This window comes from Schistocerca gregaria, chromosome 6 (assembly GCF_023897955.1).
Source record: "Schistocerca gregaria isolate iqSchGreg1 chromosome 6, iqSchGreg1.2, whole genome shotgun sequence".
NCBI classification, from domain to species: Eukaryota; Metazoa; Arthropoda; class Insecta; order Orthoptera; family Acrididae; genus Schistocerca; species Schistocerca gregaria.
Window position 1 is genome coordinate 489,597,625 of NC_064925.1, and position 27,407 is coordinate 489,625,031.

General features: G+C 41.8%; 1 protein-coding gene across 3 annotated transcripts in view; it reads left to right on the top strand.

The window, feature by feature from the left end:
* LOC126278505 (inactive dipeptidyl peptidase 10-like) overlaps positions 1-27,407 on the top strand; it is a 517,605-nt gene that overhangs the window by 267,780 nt on the left and 222,418 nt on the right. For all 3 annotated transcript variants that reach the window (XM_049978663.1, XM_049978662.1, XM_049978664.1), the window contains exon 2: positions 22,057-22,270. In XM_049978663.1, the coding sequence (XP_049834620.1) occupies positions 22,057-22,270 (214 nt within the window). The remainder of the gene's footprint in view (positions 1-22,056; positions 22,271-27,407) is intronic.

Genomic DNA, 27,407 nt, shown 5'->3' on the forward strand with positions numbered 1-27,407 from the left:
GGCATTATAACATCAATCAAAACGGTCTTTCTGTACTGGTTCTGCGAACGGCTGAAGGAAGGGAAAAGTACAGCCGTAATTTTTCCCAAGGGAATGCAGCTCTACTTCATGGTAAAATTATGATGGCATCCTCTTGGATAAAATATTCTGGATAATTTGGGAGAAGAAGAACGTGTGGTGCCGTGGTAGGCATCACGTCTCATGTTATGGGAACGATAGTAATTTTAATTTTGACGTGCCAAAGCATCGCTCATTTCATCTTTTACTCACCTGGAAATTCAATGGAAAGATTTTGTGTGTAGCTGGCACGAGATGTTGTAATAACCTTTTGAAGATCTGAAGCTGGTAACTTAGTTTTATCGAAACCGGTTACCTGCAATAAAGTTTTTCAAAGCGATCTCGGCTAAGAAGTTCTTCTTCTTCTAAGTGATAACTACAGATCGCCCCTTCGAATTCAACATGGTCAAATTAATAAATATTCCGGAGGCAAGAAAGTCCCCCATTCAGATCTCCAGCCGGGGACTGCTCAGGAGGCTGCCGTTATCAGGAGAAAGAAAACTGGCGTCCTACGGATCAGAGCGTGGAATGTCAAATCCCTTAATAGGGCAAGTAGATTAGAAAATTTAGAAACGGAAATGCATAGGTTAAAGTTAGATATAGTGGGAATTAGTGAAGCTCAGTGGCACGAGGATCTGGACTTATGGTCAGGTGAATACAGAGTTATAAATACAAAATCAAATAGCGGTAATGCACGCGTAGGCTTGATAGGAAATAGAAACTAGGGTAAGCTACAACGAACAGCATAGTGAACGCATTATTGTAGCCAAGATAGACACGAAGCTCACACCCTCCACAGTAGTACAGGTTTATATGCCAACTAGCTCCGCAGGTGGTGAAGAGATTGAAAACGTGTGATAAGATAAAAGAAATTATTGTCTTAGTTAAGGGATATGAGACTGGAATTCGACAGTAGGAAAAGGAAGAGAAGGAAAAATAGTAGGTGAACGTGGGCTGGGGGAAAAGAATGAAAGAGGAAACTGCGTGGTAGAATTTTGCACAGAGCAAAAAGAAAGATTTATACGTGGAAAAGACATGGAAAAACCGGAAGGTTTCAGATTGATTATACAGAATGTTACAAAAAGGCACGGCCAAACTTTCAGGAAACATTCCTCATACACAAAGAAAGAAAATATATTATGTGGACATGTGTCAGGAAACTCTTACTTTCCATGTTAGAGCTCATTTTATTACTTCTCTTCAAATCACATCAATCATTCAAACACTTTGTTACAGGAAATGTTAAAAAAAAATGGCTCTGAGCGCTATTGGACTTAACATCTATGGTCATCAGTCCCCTAGAACTTAGAACTACTTAAACCTAACTAACCTAAGGACATCACACAACACCCAGCCATCACGAAGCACAGAAAATCTCTGACCCCGCCGGGAATCGAACCCGGAAGAAATGTTCAAAATATCCTCCGTTATCGAGGATACATGCAACCACCCTCCGTAGCATGGAATCCCTGATGCGCTGATGCAGCCCTGGAGAATGGCGTATTGTATCACAGCCGTCCACAATACGAGCAGGAAGAGTCTCTACATTTGGTACCGGGGTTGCGCAGACAAGAGCTTTCAAATGCCCCCATAAATGAAAGTCAAGAGGGTTGAGGTCAGGAGAGTGTGGAGGCCATGGCATTGGTCCGCCTCTACAATCCATCGGTCACCGAATCTGTTGTTGAGAAGCATACGAACACTTCGACTGAAATGTGCAGGAGCTCCATCGTGCATGAACCACATGTTGTGTCGTACTTGTAAAGGCACATGTTCAACATTACCTTCTTTCAATTGGGCCAACTGGCGGAAGTACAGTACATACTGACGAAACTAAAATGAGCTCTAATATGGAAATTAAGCGTTTCCCTACACATGTCCACATAACATCTTTTCATTATTTGTGTGTGAGGAATGTTTCCTGAAAGTTTGGCCGTACCTTTTGTAACACCCTGTATAATGCTAAGACAGAGATTTTGGAACCATATTTTAAATTGTAAGATTTACAGGGGCGCCGCTGGGTATGGACTTTGGATTAAAACTGAAGAATTTGGAAAAACTAAGGAGATTGGACCTGGATAAACTGAAAGACCCACGGTTGATGGGAGCATTACGGAAAGACAATAGAAGACAGATTGGTAGCTTTGAGAGATGAAATAGTGAAGGCACCAGCGGATTAGAAAGGCAAAAGTATGAGTCCTAGTAGAAATCCTTGGGTAACGCAAGAGATATTCGCTTTAACTGATGAATGAAGAAAATATAAAAATCCAGTAAATTAAGCAGGAGAAGGTGAATACAAACATCTAAAAAATAAGATTTAAGGAAGTGCGAAATGGCTAAGCAGGAATGGCTAGAGGACAAATGTAGAGATTTAGAGGCATATATCACCATGAGACAGACAGATATTGCCTACAGGAAAATTAAAGCGGCCTTCGGTGGAAAGAGAACCACCTTTATGAGTATCAAGAGCCCAGTGGAAAACCAGCCCTAATCAAAGAACGTAAAGCTGAAAGGTGGAAGAAATATTACAGGGTCTGTACAAGGGAGATGTACTTGAGGGCACTATATAGAGATGGAATAGGACTTAGACGAAGATGAGATGGGGGATATGATGCTGCGAGAAGAATTTGACAGAGAACTGAAAGACCCAAGTTGAAACAAGGCCCCGGGAGTAGATGACATTCCGTTAGAACCACTGATAGCCTTGGGAGAGCCAGATATCACAAAACTCTTCCATCTGAGGAGGAAGTTGTATGAGACAGGCGAAATACTTCAAGAAGAATATAAAAATTCCAATTTCAAAGAAAGGAGCTGACATTTATGAATATTACCGTTCTATTAGTTTAATAAGTTATGGTTGCAAAATACTAACACGAATTCCTTACAGAAGCATGGAGAAAACTGTTAGTTTGGACTCCGCAGAAATGCATAAACAGGCGAGGTCATACTGACCCTACGACTTCTCTTGGAAGATAGATTAGGGAAAGGCGAACCTACATTTATAGCACTTAGAGTAAGCTTTTAACAGTGTTGACTGGAATACTCTTTTTGAAATTCTGAAGGTATCAGGAGTAAAATACAAAGAGCGAAAGGCTATTTACAACTTGTAGAAAAAGCAGACGGCAGCTACAAGAGACGAAGGGCATGAAAGGGTAGCTGCGGTTGAGAAGGGAGTGAGACAGTGCTATTCAGTCTGTACAATGAGCAAGAAGTAAAGGAATTAAAAGAAAAATTTGGAGTATGAATTAAATATTGGGGAGAAGAAATAGAAACTTTGAGGTTTGGCAATAACATGGCAATTCTGTCAGAGACAGCAAAGAGCTTGGAATATCAGTTAAACGGAATAGACAGTGTCTTGAAAGGAGAATGTAAGATGGACATCAACAAAACAAAATGAGGATAATGTAATGTAGTCTAATTAAATCAGGCGATGCTGAGGGAATTGTTTTGTTGTCTGGGCAGCAGAATAACTTATGATGGCCGAAATAGAGAGGATATGAACGGTAGACAGGCAGTGGCAAGAAACCTGTTTCTGAAGAAAAGAAACTTGTTAACTTCGAATATAGATTTAAGTGTTTGGAGGTATTTTCTGAAAGTATTTGTATGGAGTGTAGCCTTGTATAGAAGTGAAACGTCGATAATAAACACTTTAGACAAGAAGAGAGGAGAAGCTTTTGAAATGTGATTTTATAGAAGACTGCTGAGGATTAGGTGGGCAGATCACGTAATTAATGAGTAGGTAGGCCTACAGAATAGAATTGGAAAGGAAAGAAATTTGTGGCACAACCTGACTAAAAGAACATATTCTGTGACATCAAGAGATCACCAGTTTAGTATTGGGAGGAGGGTGGTATTATTATGGACAAAAATCGTAGAGGGAGACCAAGAAATGAATACAGTAAGCAGATTCAATAGAATATAAGTTGCTGTAGTTACTCTGAGATTAAGATACTTATACAGAACAGGGAAGCATGAAGAGCTGCATCAGTCCGGTTTTTCGACTGAAGATCACAATAACAATCATTTTACACCGTTGGCAGAAATTGAATGATTTCTGTTCGCAACAAAAGTTTCGCAAATTGAGTTAGAAATTCACTTTTCCTTCCGTCAGTGCGGGACACGCAGTAGGAGCAGAATTCAAACCTCTCCAGAAGTGAAACGATGGACTACTTACTTAGCCGTCCTATCAGGCAACAAAGAGCAGTGGACTAAGTCACGTCTCTGATTTCTGTAGTCACGGCTCAGTCAGCAGGGGGAACTAGTACCGATGTCAAACAATCGAGTCGCTGCTCTCGAAACAAAGCCGTTGTTTCCGAATGAACCAAGACTGCATGCTATCTTCGTGTCACTGCTTATGATGGCTCATGGCAGTTCGTTGACTACAGGTGCTGTAATACATGACTTCCGCATAGTTCTTGTTCGACGCTAAGAGGTCGTTGAGAAAGCTTCAGGAATGAAGTTTTTGCTGGCTTGATGGTATGTAGATGCACTGGACTGCCAGTTTCGGCAGGGTTAAGCTTCCATCTTCAGATCCTCAGTGTCCAGGCTATGAGAGAATATGGCAGCATAGCCCGGGCGAAACTGGCAATCCAGTGTACCTACATGCGAGCAAACCAATGGAAAGTTCATATCTGAAGCTTTCTTTACATTGAATTCCTTATAGTTGTCCATCTGACAATTTCAGGCATTTATAATTTCCTTTTGGTCTGCTATATTAGGCCTATTGTCTTGTGGTTGCTGGCTTGTCAGCATCTGATGTTTATAAGTTTTTTCCCACTTATTAAATTACCTTTTCACGTTTCAGTTGCATCTCTGATCGAGATGACATGTCATGCCACAATCTCGTATATTTGTAAAAGTAGTTCGTATTCCCGCCTTTGTGTTATGTTTTTTGCAACGTGTGGTACTCTACAATTTGCACAACCATAATTTCCGAATCTCAAACTGTTCTGACAGTTTATAAGCGACATTACAGGAACTTTGCCTCACCCAATGTTTCATACAACTACGTGCACAGCGGCTGATATTAAAATCCCACCATTTTAATATTTCTAGCAACAAGTACTTTATTTTAAGATATACTTTTAAGAAATAGATGCAGTTTCAATAAATGAAGAATGCGCTCTCTTGATAAATGTAAACTGTGTCATATAATTTCTTAGACAACATAATAAGACAGTATTTTCTTACATACTATTTCACAGATTAACTCCGTAGCGTCTTTAATATCGGTTACAAGGTAATTGTCCTTGAACGCAAGAAAAATACTAGAACTAAATACTTCGTAGCATGTCCATACTCTCTTGCTTGCTACCAACAGATTTTGCGGTGTACTCAGGCTCAGTTAGTGCCTATTCTTTCTTCAGTTTTTTTTTCAGATCGTATTTCGACATGACTGTAATAATTTCAACCCTTTGTCTAGTTTATCCGATAAATAGTCAACGGAGTTAATGTCTGGTAACTGAGGTGATATCCAAATAACTTCGCGAGATTTCTAGAGAAGTCATTCTTTTACAAGATTTGATATGTGTTTCGGGAAATATTTGAATGTAGATATAAGCCTCATATTATCTTCACTCATGTGCATACTTTGTTGCAAGGTGTTGAGGAATCCTACACTGATTAACGTGCTGTCAATGAATGTAACATCTCTCACACCAGAAGGTGAAATACAGCCCCATAGCAAAACACCCACCACGCCGTGTTTTAAAGTAGGTTGTAAATTTTCTTGCCAAGTGCACTGCAATGGTTTCGCTCATACGTGACGTCTCGCCAGCAATTCAACATATCCGGCACCATAAAATCGCAATGGAGGCAGGTAGAATCAAGTGTTCCCGAGGATTCAGTATTAGGTCCTATACTCTCTTCATTTACATAAAAGATGTGTCATCAGTTTTGTCCTGCTGTAAATACCAAATGTACGCTGATGAGCTTCAGTTGTATCTAAATACAAAACTAATAAACCTGAAGACCGCTATCGAGAACGTCAATACTGACTTGTTTGCACTATCAATATGGGCACAGGGTACAGGGTTAAAGTTCAACCAGTAGAAAACCCAAGCGCTACTGGCTGGTCATTCTAGGCTCATTAACCCGAAATATCGGGGAGACCTACCCCCTTTAACCTAAATGGGACAAAAATATGTAATAACAGATGGAAATCTAAATTGGACTGAGAACGTAAATGCAATGTCCAAGAAGGCATCGGCATCTCACCGTGCGCTATAAAAATATAAAAAGCTCTTCCCTATTGTTTTGAAAATACTTCCAGTTATTGATTATAGCGATGTTATGCTGCAAGATCTTTCTCAGGACAGCTCACAGAGTCTGGTGGGTTGTGAATGCCTGTGATCGTTATACTTTTGATGTTCGACTCTTTGATCACATTTCACCATCGAATGCACAGCTATCCTGGCAGCAGGTAGACATGTGCAGAGATTTCCATACACTCTGTCTTCTTTACTGTCTTATCATTGAACACTGTCTCTCATATCTCTCTTCGACCTTAACGCTCTTGTGTGAATAACACGTCAGAGACATCCGTTCCCATCCCACTCCATCGTTCAGCCACGTACTCGAAGTTCTTCTCAGTATCAGGAACCAGACTGTGGAATAACAACACGCATCATATTAGACAACTAATTGAAATCTCCAGCTTCAGAAGGCAGGTAATGACATAGCTATTAAAGCAACATCAAGGATTACCATTTACCATGTACACACTCATTACCATTGAACATTCCTCTTCCTACCTTACCTTCCTCATTTCCCAGTTTTCTTAGCCGATGCAATCACCTTAAATTTCCTTTCCCCAGAATTCATTTTAGCAGAAAACATCAATCTCGTACACCTTTAAATTCTTCTTGTATTTGCCACCATCAAAAATGGTTCAAATGGCTCTGAGCACTATGGGACTTAATAGCTAAGGTCATCAGTCCCCTAGAACTTAGAACTACTTAAACCTAACTAACCTAAGGACATCACACACAGCCATGCTCGAGGCAGCATTCGAACCTACGACCGTAGCGGTCGCGCGGTTCCAGACTGAAGCGCCTAGAACTGCTCGACCATGCCGGCCGGCCTCCCACCATCATTATTGTTATTAATGTTATAATTATTGTCATGTTATTATTACTGGCAGCAGCTGCAACAGTAAAAGTAATATTGATATTAACTTTATTAGTTCATAGTACAATTTACTCACACTGCCACTTCAGACACTCAAATCTTTTTAACATTAAAATTGTTTTTCTTAAGTAAATATGATGTAACAGATACTGTATGTGTGAACCATGGTCCGATGAAAGAGGGCCCCATGACCCTAATCAAACCAAACAAATAAAAAACATAAATTAAATGTTTGCTATGCTGCTCGTCTACTGATTCCGTCTGTTGGAAAGCTGTTGAACTTCTTCTCATCGCAAATAAAAAATCATTCCACTTCCCCGAATCTTTGTTAACGTGATCAGTTATCAACTTTTGACTCGATTTACTTTGTTCATGTACAGGTTTTGCCTTGCCACTCTTTCGTCGTACCCTTCGTCTACGATAATTCATCGAACAGACGATCCACTTACTTGCTTACAACATTCTTGAAGCTGCTAGATTGCAATTTTGGGCCGCTTAATTGAGAATTACCGTTATACTCTTTCTTATAATTAATCGCATTTCTCTTTCATTAATTTACATGACTGTCCGTTTTGAGGGGCACATTCTATCTGATCCTCAAACTCAAATAGTTTTATAGTACCCCAGCCGTACTTGCGGAGATATTCAGCTAACTAGCGGTGCTTCTGTGACAGTGGCACTTCACACGATGCGAGTTGGCAAGTTGCCACTGTTTTAACGTCGTGTTAGATCCCCCGCGTCCCATTAAGACTTTACAGAGCACAAGGCAGGACAGAATAAGAACAAGTGAGAGTGAACAGGAAGAAAAAGACTATCATACAACACACTAGGAATGCAATCTATACTCCAATGCGATTCAGTGACGCTTTGTTATTTACCAGCTATACCTCTACTAGTCAAGAGCAAGTTTGGGCATGTTTGATATGCTCACTCAACTTATATTAAAAGCTGTGTCTAACCGAGCCTTTGTGTCTTGGCAGTATTGTCCATCAAATATGAAAATACAAGTTCATAATTTTGCTTCGGTTTTGACATTATCATTGAAGAGAGATTTAGTGACTTTTTTTATCAGTGATCCTATTTCCTCTAATAGTGCACGTACTAGACTATTCACTAATGTGGACTATGTGGTTTTCAATTTATCCTTCATACACCCTCTCTCTAATTACTGTTTGTAACACGATATTGTTTGCCGGCCGGAGTGGCCGAGCGGTTCTAGGCGCTTCAGTCTGGAACCGCGCAACCGCTACGGTCGCAGGTTAGAATCCTGCCTCGGGCATGGATGTGTGTGATGTCCTTAGGTTAGTTTGGTTTAAGTAGTTCTAAGTTCTAGGGGACTGACTATCTCAGGTGTTAAGTCCCATAGTGCTCAGAGCCATTTGAACCATTTTTTGAACCACGATATTGTTTGCTGCAACCACATAAATATTCTTCTTTCCTGTTTGCTTTGTACTATTAATCTGCCCGTAAATTTCTGTCATTTTTGATGCAGTAATTTTCCAAGCGTCATCATGTACACCTTTACGATATTCATATTTATTCTTTCTACATAGACAACTTGCGGCCCGGAGTCTATTATTTAACCGTTACTGTCCTGAACTTTAACTGGTAACCGAATTCTATTATTTAACCGTTACTGTCCTGAACTTTAACTGGTAACCGAATTCTGATTCTTGTATCCATCATTCTCTAACACTGTCGTTATCGTTATGCTTTGTGCGCACTTATTTGTCACTCCCGGTTTGACTGGCAAAGTTTTGCCTTCACCCACTTTACATCTAGTTTATTCCTGACTGTACTAGGTTCTATGTACTGAGACTCAAGATCCATTGTAACCGACATATATTGCGTCGCCTCGTTCTATGTAACTGTCTACAATAGTTCCTGGCTTCGGCGGTACACTTGTAGTTTCAGATTTCCCTGTGGTGAGCCCCATCCGAAGCAGTACTCACAATAGTAAATTGTGAGTGGCTGCTGATGTGGTTGTGAGATGGAGATCCGAAGATCCGATTTCGACTCAATACAAGACAGAAGTGAACTGGGGATGCACTTCACGTCCAGAATTAACTCGAATATTTCAAAACTCACAGAGCAGCTCATTTCGTTGTCAACTTCTATAGAATGATCATTGCAAGACAACTGCATTTTATAAACATTTCATGTGATGAAAGTTAGACAAATGTTCTGTATGAATGTATTATTATAATTAATCTCTACTACTAACAACTAAAAGAATGATTTTTCCTCCTAAAATCTTTGTCTTGTCATGGGGGAAGCCTCGTCAGGGAGGTCCACCGCATGAGCGCCTAGGGAAGTGATTCCAGCGGTTGTTTCCCGTTGCCTTCCACTGGTGATGATGAAATGACAATGAGGACAACACAACACCCAATCCCTGAGCGGAGAAAATCTCCGACCCAGCGGGAATCGAACCCGCGCCTCTTGGCGTGACAGACCGCCTCGTTGACCGCGTTTCGGGGCGCACGTCCCATGACGCTTCTTCAACTTCATCATTGATCCATTAACTCAGTTGATTTTTATTACTACACAGGGCAGTTAACCCTCTGACCGAACACGCTGAGCTACCGTACAGGCTACCACTCAGCTATCTTTTCCTCCTAAATCACCCTGTTTATTCCCCACAACCAGTACTAATTAACAAATCACAGTAGTCGTTCCACTGCAAGCTACAAGTTGTTTCAAAAAGATTCAGCCATTTCACAAGATTATGCCTTCCACACGAATGAAAATAGAAACTTGGCTGAATTTTCAGTTACTCGTACGACTGCATAGTTTTATTTTAGAATAACCGTCCCATTTTACAAATGGCAGATCGTATACATGCATAAACATAAAACCTTGAGCACTTACAAATACGTTTAGCATGAGAGTTTTCATTTACCGTTTAGTGATGTCTAGCATACCATCCACAAGACGTATGACAAATATCAAGAAGATTGTTATTACTAATTTCTCTGAAAAAAAAAAGAGTCATGAGATCTTTCCCGGGAAACGTCGCGAAACATATGAATCTTGCTTCATTATGGTATGTGATCATTGCATACCCTATATTCTTATATCGTGGCGTCTCACTTTTCCACTTAAATGGAACCTATCCTCATCGCTGAACACTAAACGTGAATGGATATTGTTATCTTCCATAACCTCAGCTGAAATGAATCGACTAAAATCACGACTGAGGGGGGGGGGGGTAATACGCAAAAGCAGGAGCGGGTGCGCCCGTTCTGCTCGCCTGCGGCTTCTGTCAGCCACCTGATCCCCCTTCACCATGCCGGCCGCCGTGGCCGAGCGGTTCTAGGCGCTACAGTCTGCAACCGCGCGACCGCTCTGATCGCAGGTTCGAATCCTGCCTCGGGCATGGATGTGTGTGCTGTACTTGGGTTAGTTAGGTTTAAGTAGTTCTAAGTTCTAGGGGACTGATGACCTCAGAAGTTAAGTCCCATAGTGCTCAGAGCCATTTGAACCCTTCATCTCGCCACTAACATCGCTCGTTTGTTACCGACGCAAGTGGCAAGGCGTGTTTGCTCCGAACTTAACACTTCTCAGTAAGATTACATGTATTAACTTAATACATGTACAATAAAAAGGCGTGAGTTCTTTGATTATTACTTTCGGTGTTGTATTTGTGACCAGGAAAATGACGAGAGTGATGCTTTATTGTCATTTTCTTGATCACTGAATCGCTCACTCCACCCCCCCCCCACCCCACCCGCTTCTCCACCGAACAGAAAGACAGAATTACAAAATTTGCGACGTATCGTACAGCTAGGTGTTAAAATCCACGGAGAAGAAATAAAAACTTTGAGGTTCGCCGATGACATTGTAATTCTGTCAGAAACAGCAAAGGACTTGGAAGAGCAGCTGAAAGGAATGGCTCAAAAATGGTTCAAATGGCTCTGAGCACTATGAGACTTAATAAACATCTGAAGTCATCAGTCCCCTAGACTTAGAACTACTTAAACCTAACTAACCTAAGGACATCACACACATCCATGCCCGAGGCAGGATTCGAACCAGCGACCGTAGCAGCAGCGCGGTTCCGGACTGAAGGGCCTAGAACCGCTCGGTTACAGCGGCCGGCTTGAACGGAATGGACAGTGTCTTGAAAGGAGGGTATAAGATGATCATCAACAAAAGCAAAATAAGGATAATGGAATGTAGTCGAATTAAGTCGGGTGATGCTGAGGGAATTAGATGAGGAAATGAGACACTTAAAATAGTAAAGGAGTTTTGCTACTTGGGGAGCAAAATAACTGATAATGGTCGAAGTAGAGAGGATATAAAATGTAGACTGGCAATGGCAACGAAAGCGTTTCTGAAGAAGAGAAATTTGTTAATATCGGTATTGATTTAAGTGTTAGGAAGTCGTTTCTGAAAGTATTTGTATGGAGTGTAGCCATGTATGGAAGTGAGACGTGGACGATAAATAGTTTGGACAAGAAGAGAATAGAAGCTTTCGAAATGTGCTGCTACAGAAGAATGCTGAAGATTTGATGGGTAGATCACATAACTAATGAGGAGGTAGTGTATAGAATTGGGGAGAAAAGTAGTTTGTGGCACAATTTGACAAAAAGAAGGGATTGGTTGGTAGGACATGTTCTGAGGCATCAAGGGATCACCAATTTAGTACTGGAGGACAGCGTGGAGGGTAAAAATCGTAGAGGGAGACCAAGAGATGAACACACTAAGCAGATTCAGAAGGATGTGGGTTGCAGCAGGTACTGGGAGATGAAGAAGGTTGCACAGGATAGAGTAGCATGAAGAGCTGCATCAAACCAGTCTCAGGACTGAAGACCACAACAACAACAACATCGCGCAGCGTGTGCATGCTGTCATTCTGTGCAATGTATTACTTTGTGGCGCTGCTGTGCTCATTACCGCATTACGAAGTGAAAAAAAAAATCATTTATTTTTGTTTCTTTGCCGCTGTGCCCCATTCGAATTGCATACGGTCTATAACTTTTCTGTCGTCTGCTCGTGTGATCTGAATGTGTAATTGCCTTTTGTTTTTTCGAACGACGTGACCACAGTATATTCGTAATCAGAGGAAAGTGGAACATGAAGTATGAGCTGGTCGCACACGAAACAAATCGAAATTTGCTTAATTGACAAACGTAAGAAAACAAACAAGACTGTATTACAACCTAATAATTGACATACAAAGCTTTATATGACTAGCTGGCGCATAAAAATATGCACACTAGCGTAAATTCATATACAAAAGCTGATATTTCGCAATGATCCACAGTCTGAATCACTGACAATTTTTACAAGGAATCTGCTGATTAGCTGTACAAAATAAAATTGTCTGTATTCTTCATAAAAAATCGTAAAAGTAAGTTCTCAAAATCCTTTATGAAAACTCCTACATACAGGCGATAAGTTGTTTGTCTAATTTACAAGTATGTATTTTAAGCTAAGACCAAAAAAAGTTCATGCATAAAACATCACGGATTGCTTACTTTGCGAAATGGAGTAAATTGTTCACGTCGGATCACTGTAATTAGTTTATTATTTCATGAAGCTACTCCAGGTGTAACAACAAAGGGGTTTGAAAAGGCATTCAATTGAATCATATGTTTCCGAGGTGGCTCAGAGAGGTGGTTGTTTTATTCTTTTCGATCGATAAACAGTCTATCAAATATTCCAAAAAACCAATTCTGGTTACTTGCCATTTGTTCATTAATAAAAAGATTCAGGATCTGAATCGTTTTAATGTAAATTTCTAACTCTAATAATATATCTGAAATATAGCCCTCATTCTCTACGTCCAACACAGTAAGTGAATTTACCATTTCTATTAGCGTATGTTGAGCGGTACTTAAGATAGGTAAATAAATTATTGAAATCAATGTGAAGTGAAGTAGAAATTAGAATATAAATGAAAAACTTAGTTTAGTTTAGAAGAGATACACACTGGCAAACAACGGGCAGAGCTGCAGTGGCAACGGCTGGCACTTCCAAGTCAGCACGTTCAGGAGAAGTCATCGCCTTCCCCGTATAAGTGGAAGCTGTCGATTCAGCCGTCAGGGCATCGCCCGACCGGCTCACGTGTTTCTCAGTGAGCAAAGGCCCTCGCCTACATTTCAAGAGCCAATAACCGATGTTAAGAAGACTCTTCTAGAAGCTTTTCAACGTGACAGACGAGGCAATGACGTGAAGTCGTTCACCTCCAGTGAACTGGAGTAAATAAATACGCGAGACGCAGTGGGCCCGACAGTAGTAGTTTTCAGTTCAGTTTAGGTTCGAGTTCAGTCCCAGTACAGTCCATTCGGTGCTGAAGACCATCATGCAGGAAGAGACTACATCGTACACAGAAGCACCAAGTCCGCCGCTGTAACGGAATAGCAAGCAGCAGTCTCGCCGCCAGAAGACAGTTAGAAGGTATTTGAAGACTGATTTTTATGTACCCGGGTGACTCGTGAGGACGGAAAGTAGACGACCTCACATCAGCAGTCACCTGTGAGCTGGGATGAACATCTGACAGCAGAAGACTGGCAAGCGGGAGTCCATGGTTCGAGTCCGGGACACTGGCCTTCCCCCGCCTCACCGCTCCGCTGGCCGACGCACAACACTGACACACGCGGCCACTTAGAGAAAAGAAACATTGGGACGCCACATCCAAGGTATCACCATCTGATTCACGACTTTGTTCTCAGTAATTAAACGGGCCACCTCACGATGCCCGTCTCCAGTCAACTGGGTGAAACAACGATACGAGATATACACCGCCAGGCGTAATCAGACGCCGCCGCCCACGCAGCAGAAGGCTTCGCAAACGACACAGCTGCCGCTCTCCCAACGACAACAATCCAGTAAGGAAACCATTGTACAGAACTTTCAATAAAAGTTACCTTATGTAAAAATGCTGTTTCATTCTACCTCATACCCGAGCCAATGAAGAACCCACCCTGCCCACATGATGTTAAGAGAGAAAAAGTAATTTATTTAGTGTTTTTCACCCTGACATAGTGCTTTAGAATCAAATGCCCTTTGCAGTAATGCTCATCCTTAGAACTGACTAGCATCAAAAGAGGTTTCCCAGTTACACGTATGTGCAGCTATTGCTGGCTGCGTAGCGATGTTCCCTAGACCGTTTTCTGATTCCTCTACCGCTCTTCCCTTATATAGTTGCAGCTGCATGACTCGCATACAATCTTATAAACTCTCGCATTACAAAATTAAGGTAGACTCTAAACTACGGCGCAGTAGTTGCCCTAGCTCCCTATTTGTCCGGTAATCCACTTTTGTGCTATGTTTTCTAAAAGCATTTGCAACTTTTTCAGATAGCGAGCCTTGATGTGCCAAAGATAATTTTTCGTATTATTACCTATAACCGAATATTTATTTTCTGTTTTCCTGAACACTTCATCACCCATCTTTCTAACATCACTTTCTCTGTAGCCGTATGCCTTGTCTATGTGAATAATGGTGTCAACGTCTCCATTATTATCTTCCTTATCTAATTAAATTTGGCGAGTCTTTCGAACACTGAATTAACAAATGCTCTCTAGTGCCATTGCGGATGGCATGAATCTGCTGAAATAATCATATATTAGGCTGTTGGCTTGCGAAAGATGTGTGCAAGGCTCAAACCTACCCTCATTATACGTAGGCCAAGAAGTATTTCGATCCAGTTCCCTCGTAGAAGTTCTATTAGCATACAATGAATTTTATGCAACATCAAACTCCGCAATTTCTTCTGTACTATCACTTAATACTATGAAAATGTCGTCTAAATACCTCCCATATAACAAAATTTTCTTACACAGGTCACTATCGGTTTGGAGACATTTGCTTTCTAAATTGTTCCTAATTACAGCACGTTTGCAGTATTTCAGTGTCGTCCTTTAGGCAGATTTGGTATAGACGTCATATGTTCCAGTGGCAGTCGAGTTTGAGTCAAGAGAAATATTGCTCATGGCCATCTTCGTGCGTTACTTACGTCCGGAATTATACCAGTGACCTTAAGAGTCGAACTTATTTTTCTAGATTTATTTTTATCGTATTAAGGACTGTAGAGTGATTTCTCAAACAACCACAAATTCTTGAGAAGGTTTTTATTTTTTACGTAACAAACGCTTTCAGCCCGGAACTCGTTTTCAGATGTCTACATTTATATACAGCGTGAACCAGAACTCTACCGAAAAAATTTCGAAGGTGTTAGCATGGACCAATACAAGAAAAAATGTCTCATAAATGTGGTTTCCAACATTCATATCTTAAAAACTGTTAGCACTTGTTCACCTTCTATATTGTGAAACACATTTCTTTTACTGCAAGCCTCTTGCTTTCCATATTCTGAAAGAAGATAATATGGACAAAAACAAAAAAAAATGAACAATAGACATGGTCGTTAAAGTGCATATCTTAAGAGCTATAAGCACTTGTTCAGTAGAAGAGGCAACATTCTCTCTTGTGTTATCTTGTTGAAACTTAACTTCCTATAGGACTCCAAAATTGGGTGCAGCCACTGGCCTAACTACATTATCTACTTTCAATGTGACCACCGCCTATATTCGACGTCAACATGCAGTAGCCACTCACAGACGGAAGGTGGCAGCACTAGGTATGGTACACCACGACCATAGAAGACAGGAGTAACAAACGCCGTTTGAGCAACTGACCGCCCAGATGAACCTAGGCTCTACCAACAGTGTCTTCTGTAATGCTGTACCCAGAACTACGACACTTCTGAAAGACGACGGCTGCTAAGTCCTGTGTCTATTGCTGTTATTTATTTATTTATTGTTCCGTGGGACCAAATTAAGGAGAAGTTTCCATGGTCATGGAACGAGTCAATACATGAAATTATAACACGATAGTAGAAACATATAAAATGAAATACAAGAAACGTATTCAGGCGACAGTTCGTAAGTTTAAATGAAGAAAATCAACAATGTAACACTGGAATTTGCTTAATTTTTCAGCTCTTCCAGGAGCTCCTCGACAGGATAGAAGGAGTGAGCCATGAGGAAACTCTTCAGTTTAGACTTAAAAGCGTTTGGGCTACTGCTAAGATTTTTTAGTTCTTGTGGTAGCTTATTGAAAATGGATACAGCGGAATAGTGCACTTCTTTCTGCACAAAGGTCAAGGAAGTGCATTCCACATGCAGATTTGATTTCTGCCTAGTATTAACTGAGTGAAAGCTGCTAACTCTTGGTAATAAGCTAATATTGCTAATAACAAACGACATTAAAGAAAATATATACTGTGAGGGCAATGTCAGGATTGCCAGACTATTGAATAGGGGTCGACAAGAGGTTCTCGAACTTACACCACATATAGCTCGAACAGCCCGTTTTTGAGCCAAAAATACTCTTTTTGAATCAGAAGAATTACCCCAAAAAATAATACCATATGACATAAGCGTATGAAAATATGCGAAGTAGACTACTTTTCGTGTTGCACTGTCACTTATTTCGGATACTGTTCTAATGGTAAATAAAGCAGCATTTAGTTTCTGAACAAGATCCTGGACATTGGCTTTCCACAACAGCTTACTATCTATCTGAACGCCTAGGAACTTGAACTGTTCCGTCTAGCTTATAATATGCCAATTCTGTCTGATTGAAATATCTGTTCTTGTTGAATTGTGTGTTAGAAACTGTAAAAACTGAGTCTTACTGTGATTTAACATCAAATTATTTTCCACAAGCCACGAACTTATTTCATGAACTACATTATTTGATACTGTTTCAATATCACACACAAGATCCTTCACTACCAAGCTGGTGTCATCAGCAAACAGAAATATTTTCGAATCACCTGTAATACTAGAAGGCATATCATTTATATAAATAAGAAACAGTAGTGGCCCCAGCACCGACCCTTGGGGAACGCCCCCCTTAACAGTGCCCTATTGGGACTGAACATCACTACCACTCTCAATATTGCGGAGAATTACCTTCTGCTTTCTGTTCTTAAAGTAAGAGGCGAACCAGTTGTAAGCTACTCCCGTTACTCCATAATGGTCCAACTTCTGCAGTAATATTTTGTGGTCAACACAGTCAAAAGCCTTCGTTAAATCAAAGAAAACACCTAGCGTTCGCAACCTTTTATTTAATCCGTCCAAAACCTCACAGAGAAAAGATAATATAGCATTTTCAGTTGTTAAACCATTTCTAAAACCAAACTGTACATTTGGCAGCAAATGATGTGAATTTAAATGCTCCAGTAACCTTGTATATACAACCTTCTCGATAACTTTAGCAAACACTCTCGATAACTTTAGCAAACACAACTGTGGTTGGGTGCACCACTGTTGGTGTTACTCTCTCTGCTCTCTGCTCATGGGAAACTGTAACAGCGGTCACCGTACCTTACAGTCCATGTAGATACCTGTCTTTCTGCAAAAACAAGTCAATTTCATGACTCAGTCTGCGTGATGTGGCTGTACGACCCTGCACAGCCGAATGAACAATATGTCTGTTCTCTCGGGTGCTAGTCGTAGAAGTCTGAGACGCTGCATGCCGCTGAGTATTAGCCCACCAGGACTAATACTAGCAATTACAGTCGTGGGATTCCAACCGAAGTGAGCAGCAATATCGCAGAACGACAAAATGCATAGGCTACGATTCTGCCGCTGACAACTTCCGATATGTGCCGGTACACATTTTTCCTTCTAACACGAGGCATAACACCATCTTCTCACAAGCAACGAACATTAAAAGACGATTTCTCATTGAGAAACCCGTTGTGTAATCATTTCTTGTATGAAGAATGTAGATAGCGTTGCTGCTGAGTACTTGTTGTGGTATCATGGTATGGTAATCATTTGTATATCCAGTCACACAGGGTGAGTGCGGAGGAAAGGTACATGCTTTGAGGGGTGACAAAATTGGTGGTTGTGACCAAAAAACTTGATATGGACATATAGAATAAATTTAATATACCTTGTTATTTATTTTCTGCGTTATTCTAACGGTATAATTGTTTAAAACTTACCACAGTAGTGTAGCGGAAGTTGTCTCGAACAATTTGATGATGTCCACCTGAAGCTTTTTGTTCAGGATCACTATCACCCATCGAAGCAAGTACATTTCTTCCTGGCTCACTCAGAATAAGTACACTTCTCGGCAATCTGACGTTTTTTGCTTGCCTTGTTGCAATTTTAATGGCAAGTATTACGTTTTTAGGCTTCCTTATCTCAATCGGAAAAAACTGGAGCCCTTATAATATCACTTGTTGCCTGTCTTTCTGTCTGTCTGTATGTCTCTCCTGTTTCTCATAAACTGCTAGACGTATCAAGTTGAAATTTATGCCACATTATAAGGCATACTGGGCCTTGACAGTGAAAAAAATTTATTCGTCTAAGTCAATGCAATAAAAAGAAAAGGCCATTTATGACACATGTTTTGATACATGCAAACTCACTCATCAAAATTTATAGGGTACTTCCATTTGAAATAGAATGATGAAATATGGTAAGAAGAAAGGTTTCAAAGTATAACCAAAGGAAAAAAATCCAAAATTTGTTAATTTGAAACTATATCACACGAAACAAAAGCCATGAAGTATATTTGATCCGTCGTTGCAACTACATACTGATTTTTTTACCAGACGCGTTTCTCGTTATTGAGGTAAAGCATCATCAGTGGTCTGTGATTAAGTTTATTTACATTTTGATTTGCTTTTTAGCTCGAAAAACAGTTCGTTAAGAATAGGTTGATTTGTACTTACGATGATTTTTCGGCTGCTTTCTCGCTTACATAAGGAAATGACGTCTGCTAGCACATCGTCGATTTTCCGTGTTAGACACTGATACTCTTGGTCTACTTTTTAGATGTTCTGACGAAAATGAAACTGTAGGGTGGAATTCGCTAGAGATACAGGTGAAATATGTGAACTAATACGAGTGAAATATGTTAAAAATATGTGAAATTGTTTTGACATGTGCGTACGGGAGCAAAACCACAGGAAAACGTTCATCCTAAACCCCTGAAACGATTTCACCCAAATTAGGTAAAAAAATTAATTACGATCTAGAAAGAAATACTGTGGGATGAGGAGGAGGAGACGAACAACAGTGAGATGGAAGGAGGAGCTGGATACGAATAAGGGGGGGGGGGGGGGAGAGGAACAGAGAGAGAGAGGGGGGAATGGACAGGAGGGAGAGGAAGAGGTGGACAGAGAAAGGAAATGAACCGAGTCAAGGGAAGGAAAGAGAGACAAAGAGAGGGGGAGAGCACATGAACAGGGAGGGGGGGGGAGGAGGAAATGGACAGATAAAGGGAAGCTGACGAGATGAAAAGATGAAGGAGGCAGTGAACAGAGAGAAGGGCGAGGAGGAGATAGGTAGAGAGTGGGAGGAGGAGATTCTCAAGAGGGGGAAGGAGAAAATGGAATGAGAGGGGGGGAATGAGATGGAAAGAAGGAGAGGGAGTCAATCGACGGACGGGGTAGGGGCAGATGGACAGAGCTGGTAGAGGCAGATGGACTTCTTAAGTAATAGATCCCAGTACATTGTCCTCGATGGTGAGTGTTCATTGGAGGTGAGGGTACCATCTGGCGTGCCCCAGGAAAGTGTGGTAGGTCCGCTGTTGTTTTCTATCTACATAAATGATCTTTCGGATAGGGTGGATAGCAATGTGCGGCTCTTTGCCGATGATGCTGTGGTGTACGGGAAGTTGTCGTCGTTGAGTGACTGTAGGAGGATACAAGATGACTTGGACAGGTTTTGTGATTGGTGTAAAGAATGGCAGCTAACTCTAAATATAGAGTAGCGCTTGACACAGTCAAGTCGATTAAATATTTGGGCGTAACACTGCAGGGCGTTATGAAGTGGGACAAGCATGTAATGGCAGTTGTGGGGAAGGTGGATAGTCGTCTTCGGTTACTTGGTAGAATTTTGGGAAGATGTGGTTCATCTGTAAAGGAGACCGCTTATAAAACACTAATACGACCTATTCTTGAGTACTGCTCGAGCGTTTGGGATCCCTATCACGTCGGATTGAGAGAGGACATAGAAGCAATTCAGAGGAGGGCTGCTAGATTTTTTACTGGTAGGTTTGATCAGCACGCGACTGTTACGGAAATGCTTCAGGAACTCGGATGGGAGTCGCTAGAGGAAAGGTGGCGTTCTTTTCGCGAATCACTACTGAGGAAATTTAGAGGACCAGCATTTGGGACTGACTGAAGTACAATTTTACTGCCGCCAACTTACCATCTTTCTCCCGAGGGCATGCAGCTTTAGACGAACATAAACAAAAGCAAAACGAGGATAATGGAATGTAGTCAAATTAAATCGGGTGATGCTGAGGGAATTAGATTAGGAAATGAGACACTTAAAGTAGTAAAGGAGTTTTGCTATTTGGGGAGCAAAATAACTGATGATGGTCGAAGTAGAGAGGATATAAAATGTAGACTGGCAATGGCAACGAAAGCGTTTCTGAAGAAGAGAAATTTGTTACATCGAGTTAGATTTTAAGTGTCAGGAAGCCATTTCTGAAAGTATTTGTATGGAGCGTAGCCATGTATGGAAGTGAAACGTGGACAATAAATAGTTTGGATAAGAGGAAAATAGAAGCTTTCGAATTGTGGTGCAACAGAAGAATACTGAAGATTAGATGGGTAGATCACATAACTAATGAGGAGGTATTGAATAGTATTGGGAAGAAGAGGAGTTTGTGATACAACTTGACAAAAAGAAGGGACTGGTTAGTAGGACATGTTCTGAGGCCTCAAGGGATCACAAATGTAGCATTGGAGGGTAGCGTGGATGTTAAAAATCGTAGAGGGAGACCAGGAGACGAATACACTATGCAGATTCAGAAGGATGTAGGTTGCAGTAGTTACTGGGAGATGAAGAAGCTTGCACAGGATAGAGTAGCATGGAGAGCTGCATCAAACCAGTCTCAGGACTGAAGACCACAACAACAACAACAACTTATATTTCGCGGAAAGGCCACAAAGATAAGAGAGATTAGAGCTCGTACAGAGGCATATAGGCAGTCGTTTTTCCCTCGATCTGTTTGGGAGTGGAACATGGAGAAAAGATGCTAGTTGTGGTACGTGGTATCCTCCGCCACGCACAGTATGGTGGATTGCGGAGTATATAGATGTAGATGTAGAGATGAGATGGAGAGAGAGAGGAGGAGGAAGGTGGAGGAGTTGGACAGAGAGAAGGGGTGAAGGACATGGACAGAGAGGTATTGAAGGAGGGGAGAAACAGTGAGAGAGAGAAGGAGGGGATGGAGTAGTAGAAGACTGAAATAATTGTATACCTGGGCGACGTTGGTTGCGCACTACTGCTGGTCGCTTAAATCTGGCGATGGTTGGCACGATGTAGGTATTGAAGGAGGGGATGAACAGTGAGAGAGGGAAGGAGGGGATGGACTAGTAGAAGACTGAAATAATTGTATACCTGGGCGACATTGGTTGCGCACTACTGCTGGTCGCTTAAATCTGGCGATGGTTGGCACGATGTAGGTATTGAAGGAGGGGATGAACAGTGAGAGAGGGAAGGAGGGGATGGACTAGTAGAAGACTGAAATAATTGTATACCTGGGCGACGTTGGTTGCGCACTACTGCTGGTCGCTTAAATCTGACGATGGTTGGCACGATGTAGGTATTGAAGGAGGGGATGAACAGTGAGAGAGGGAAGGAGGGGTTGGACTAGTAGAAGACTGAAGTAATTGTATACCTGGGCGACGTTGGTTGCGCACTACTGCTGGTCGCTTAAATCTGACGATGGTTGGCACGATGTAGGTATTGAAGGAGGGGATGAACAGTGAGAGAGGGAAGGAGGGGATGGACTAGTAGAAGACTGAAATAATTGTATACCTGGGCGACGTTGGTTGCGCACTACTGCTGGTAGCTTAAATCTGACGATGGTTGGCACGATGTGTTGCAGGAGCTGGTGTCGTCAGGCCCGAACGAGCGCAACTGGCGCGGCATCCTGATCGCGCTGCTCGTAATCGTGCTGGTTCTGGCCATGATCGCGCTCTCCATCGCCATGCTGTCGCCGGCGGAGGAGGGCCCCAGGGTGCGCGGCGCCAAGCTCACGCTGGACGACGTTCTGGGGCCGCGCCTGCGGGCGCCGCCCTTCAACGGCTCCTGGGTCTCTGGTGAGTACTGCCAGATCCTGCTGCTGGCCACCAGGCAGACTTTCCAGAGCCGGGGGGTTTTATGTCTGTGCCCTGCAAACCGCTGTAAAGTAAATTCCGTATGGTATTTTACGCTGTGCCACTTCTTACAAGGGAACCTCCCCATCGCACCCCCCTCAGATTTAGTTACAAGTTTGCACAGTGGATAGGCCTTGAAAAACTGAACACAGATCAATCGAGAAAATAGGAGGAATTTGTGTGGAACTATGAAAAAAAAAATAAGAAAAATATACAAACTGAGTAGTCCATGTCGAAGACAGGCAACATCACAGGTAATTGAGAGTCAAGGAGCGCCGTGGCTCGTGATTAGCGTGAGCAGCTGCGGAACGACAGGTCCTCGGTTCAAGTTTTCCCTCGAGTGAAAAATTTTTCTTTCTTTATTTTCCCAAAGTTATGATCTGTCCGTTTATTGACGTCTCTGTTCACTGGAATAAATTTAGTGTCTATTTTTTGCGACCGCACCGCAGAACGATGCGATTAGTAGACGAAACGAAAGGACGTGCTTCTCCAACGGGAACCGAAAACATTTGATCGCAGGTTCATAGGTCAACCGCTTCCACCACAGGAAAGCACGTCAGATATATTCTATACGACACTGGTGGCGGCATGTGCGTCACATGACAGGAATATGTTGTCGACCCAGCTAACTTGTACACTTGGCGAATGGGTGAAAGGATTGTTCTACCTTGCCCGATTTAGGTTTTCTTGTGGATGTGATAATCACTCCCAAAAAAGTGATGAAAACATAAGAGTTTGTCACATAAGCTGCAACAAATGAATGCAACAGTTTCAAAGTAGCACAGTTTTCCCTGTGTTCTGTCTAAACATATGTTTTTAACGTTTTCAAATTTTTCCGTGCGTAGACCGGCAAATTCTGCAGATGTCCAAGCAAATCTGAACATGTCCTGGAATTGTGGGGAGCGAAGTTGATTATGTTTGAGGGACTGAACTTTGATAATTGTCTAAAAAAAAGTTAAACTTGTCAGACGAGGAAATACTTGAACGAAGGACCTCTCGTTCCGGAACTGCTCACGCTAACCACGAGACCACGGCGCTCGTGGACTCACAATTGCCTGTGATGTTGCCTATCTTGCGCATGAACTACTCAGTTTGTATATTTCGCTTTTTTCCATAGTTCCACACAACTTCTTCCTGTTTTCTCGTTTGATCGGTGTTCAGTTTTTCAAGGCCTATCCACTGTGCCAACTTATAACTAAATCTGAGGGGGGTGTGATGGGGAGGTTCCGTTGTTAGTGCTTCTTCCAGCTCCACTCACATTTGGAACAAGAAAGCAACGACTACTTAAATGCTTATTGGCGAGCTGTAATTTGTCTAATCTTGCTGGAAAGTTCCCGGACGTTGCGTCCGTGGTACTGTTTAAAGTAAACTGTGTTTCTACTAGGCATCTGCTCGTCACCTTCAGAGGTGACTGGCTTGCTGTTGTGGCTCCCCAGATAATACTCTGACTCGCTAGAAAAGAGCAAGTGACTAGAGGCGGGGCTACAACGTCAGTGTGAGTTCTGATGCTGACGGCTCATACAAGTGACTCTGTACTCTGAATGAAGAATTCCCTTTTTGTTGTACTGATGATGGGCTGTGTTCGAAACGCGTCAGTAGACAACTATTTTTGAGCAGTATGTGAATACTTATTCTAATGGTCGATTCAGCAGCGTGTAACGGCCCCCCCCCCCCCTGCTTTAATATGATGAAAATTCAGTTTTATGATAGTAAATAACATGTCACTTGCTTTAGGAGAATATAACTTCTCATCAAAACATTTCAAAGATGTTCGCAGGGTGGTCGTCACAACGCTGAATAATACTGTTTCAAAGATAAGGTTTATAGCTCATCACTTTTGTTGTCTAGGGTATTATATATTTATAAGAGGTCCGAATTTTTAAAAAAGGTAAGGCTGGAGACATCTAGTAGTTTTATAAAAGTCACCACAGGTTTTTAATCCTCTTTTAAAAAAATACACGTAAACTTTACATGGCGTCTCTGACAAAACAGTTACATCTTCTCCATCAACCTCTTTGGTTCTGCAATCCACACATGTTTACATACAATGGAATTAGCAGGCACTAAAAACACTGACCGACGTGACTTTCACAACTACACTGAGCCAACTGCCAGCCGGTCTTTGACAGTGCTCGTATTTATAACCTACCAAAGAGATCGTAAAATTATCTCTTTTTTTGAGTCAGTTAAACTGTTATTAAATGAATTATTTACATAAAATAGTTACACATGATTCTGGTGCTCAGGTGTGTAGATTAAAACCATAAATGATGCATTTTACAGATAATTACAAGTGTCAAGCAAGTGAAATAGTTGGATTACAAACTGTTCAATATGACCTTTCTCATTTTCATAATATTGGGGTTAAAAAGTGCAAATATGTAAACTACGTGAGTATACAGTACAAAAGTATTATTAAACGTATTTGTTTTTCATACTAAGTGTAGTGAATAATCAGGTTTTCCTGGCCAAATTTTATAACAAGCAATTTCGTAGTCACATATGTTGACACTTTGAATAAGCCTATGTGAGCAAAACATAACAGCTCCTAATGAAATATTCGTGTTAAAACAGTTTAAATAAATATACCTTGTTTTGCAATCTCTTTTGGATCGAAATATTATATATTAATGACATTGAAAAACATTGCATCATAATTGCACCCGTACGAAATTTAACTAATCTGAGTTTAATTTACTGAAAAATCGTAAACTATGCTCAGTATCGTATACTTCCATACTTCTTTTCCCTCCTATCGGGATCATTACAAATGGCATAAAGCCTCTTTAAGGTTGCGCTCCTGCGCGACTTCATGTCGCACCTTAACTTACGTATCTCTAATACACAATCACAGTACAGCAGTCTCACCGTTTTTCTCAAACTCACTATGAAAATGGTACACTATATGACACGCAGTGGAAGTACACTTAACAACAGTTTTGGTGCAGTCAGATTCCTCAACGCTTCTTTACACGTAAACTCATCCGAGGCAAATCCACCTGTCCTGGCACACTCCATCACATAGTAACCTAGATGGCCAAACTCTAACCAATACCAATGTTTACCAGTACCAAATAAGGTATGCAAAAGCACACGTTACTTTATGGTCTGCTCTGTCTCAACGATAACAGACTCTCCACTGTCTCCCTGACTACGAGCTGCCATCTTGTTCTGGACGCTAGCAGAAAGACACGCTTCTCCAGCTCGATGGTGTCTCAATTACAACTCACCACGACCCGCGCTGTCAACTGCAGTTCATTGCGGTTGTTTCCATGCTGCTCCCCGATCCACGTATGTTTTTCTCCGAGGCAGTCAACATACTCCCACCCACGCTGCGTCCAACTGCGACTTCCTAGGCCAGCCACGCTGACGCAAAACAAACGCCCCAGCGCCGCTCCACAACCAGCCCGCCGCTGCCCAAGAGGTCCTCCAGCGCTAGCCCAGCTGAAGTCGCTGCTTCCGTTTGGCACTGTAGATTACCCAACCGCTGTGCCATACCGCTCTAGCAAGCCTCGTCTTTGTGCTGCCTCAGCGAACTCGTTGAGAATTGAGCGTATAATCCGCACTGGTGTGAGCAGCAGGACGGGCCAGAAATCGTTTGTGCCACCAAATTCAATTTCACAGCACCAACTCATCCTCTAGGCCAACCGCATACCCCACCACAAAAGAGGGAGTGACAAGCACCAGATTGCTACTGATACGTGTTACAAACAGGACACAATGGGAAGGACCAGGCCCCTTTGCTTTTTTCTTTTATCACTCGTTTATTACACCAGAGAACTACACATTTTAAGACAAAATTTAACTACATGAAATATTGCTCCCAGTAAAGCTTAACATAAGCAGTGACAAAACTTAGTTGTCTTAAGGGTTTCTGCTGGCAACAAATTCTAAGGAGGCAATGTAAGGTTTATATCAATTTAGCTCAAACACGTAGCTGGTAATTGAATCACGACACACATTTTTCAACAATTTCGGTAACAAATAAAGAGCGTGAATTTGTACTCACAGTAACCAAGTAATCAACAGCCTTGTCATTGAATAAGTAGTAGGCCATTTGGAACGAATTAGCAACACCCCGCAACTAGGGGAGTTAATACCAACAGTCTTTAAATCTCTTGATCCCCATTAAATAAACAAACTCACAGTAATTAAATGAATAACAAATCAAACACTGAAACTCTTCAGTGGAAGCCAAGTCAAAATGGAGATTCCATTAACTGACTAGCACTGAAGTCACACTAAAGCTCATCTCTGTGTTCCCAGACAAACATGGGGCAAACGTATACAAGACAAGATTTTGAAGGGAGTACATTTGTAAAACCGGTAGCGGAGCTAACTCGTGCCACTGAAAATTAAGGTACTAGACCGGGGCACAAGGTGGTATACAATGAGGTTGCCTTAGTGCTATACTGCGCTCCAAAATATTAATTCAAATGGCCAATTCAAAATTAAGTACACATAAACCAGCATTAATTAACGAGGAGTGACACCAGGTCGCTCGAAGCGATGACAACACTTAACTGAAAAGACAAATGCGGAAGCGGCAGTAACATCAAGCACCTTCTCCGAATTTTAACCAGGACTCACTTCCCGCTATACAAGTAAACATTTAACCAAGCACAAGGAAGGAACGCCAAAGAGAAAATTCAAATAAACCCCCGAAAAGATCATAAAGGACAGGGAACCCCAACTATTTCAATTTAAAAGAATTAGCTCTCCCTAAAGGCAGTGTAAACGCGAAGGCCACACTCAAGAGGCCACCAAAATTGGTTTCAAAAGGTCTTATACATTTGCTCCTTCTCTTTAAAGAAACATAAAGCTGCTTAACTTCTGCTGGCTTCTCTGAACGTCCGGTATGGCTCGTGTAGGATACACCAAGCAGCAACCCAAGCTAGGCGGTCGCAAGACACGGCGAGCAAAATCAGGAGAGCAGACAGGCAGGCAGCCAACGCATATCCTCCGTTCTGAACCGGCAGACCACGTACAACCAACTCCACATATACGTGGTTGCTTCCACCTCGTACCTCGTGGCGTCTCAGCAGGTAGCCCGAGCAAACGTCAACTGCCACTCGCCCCG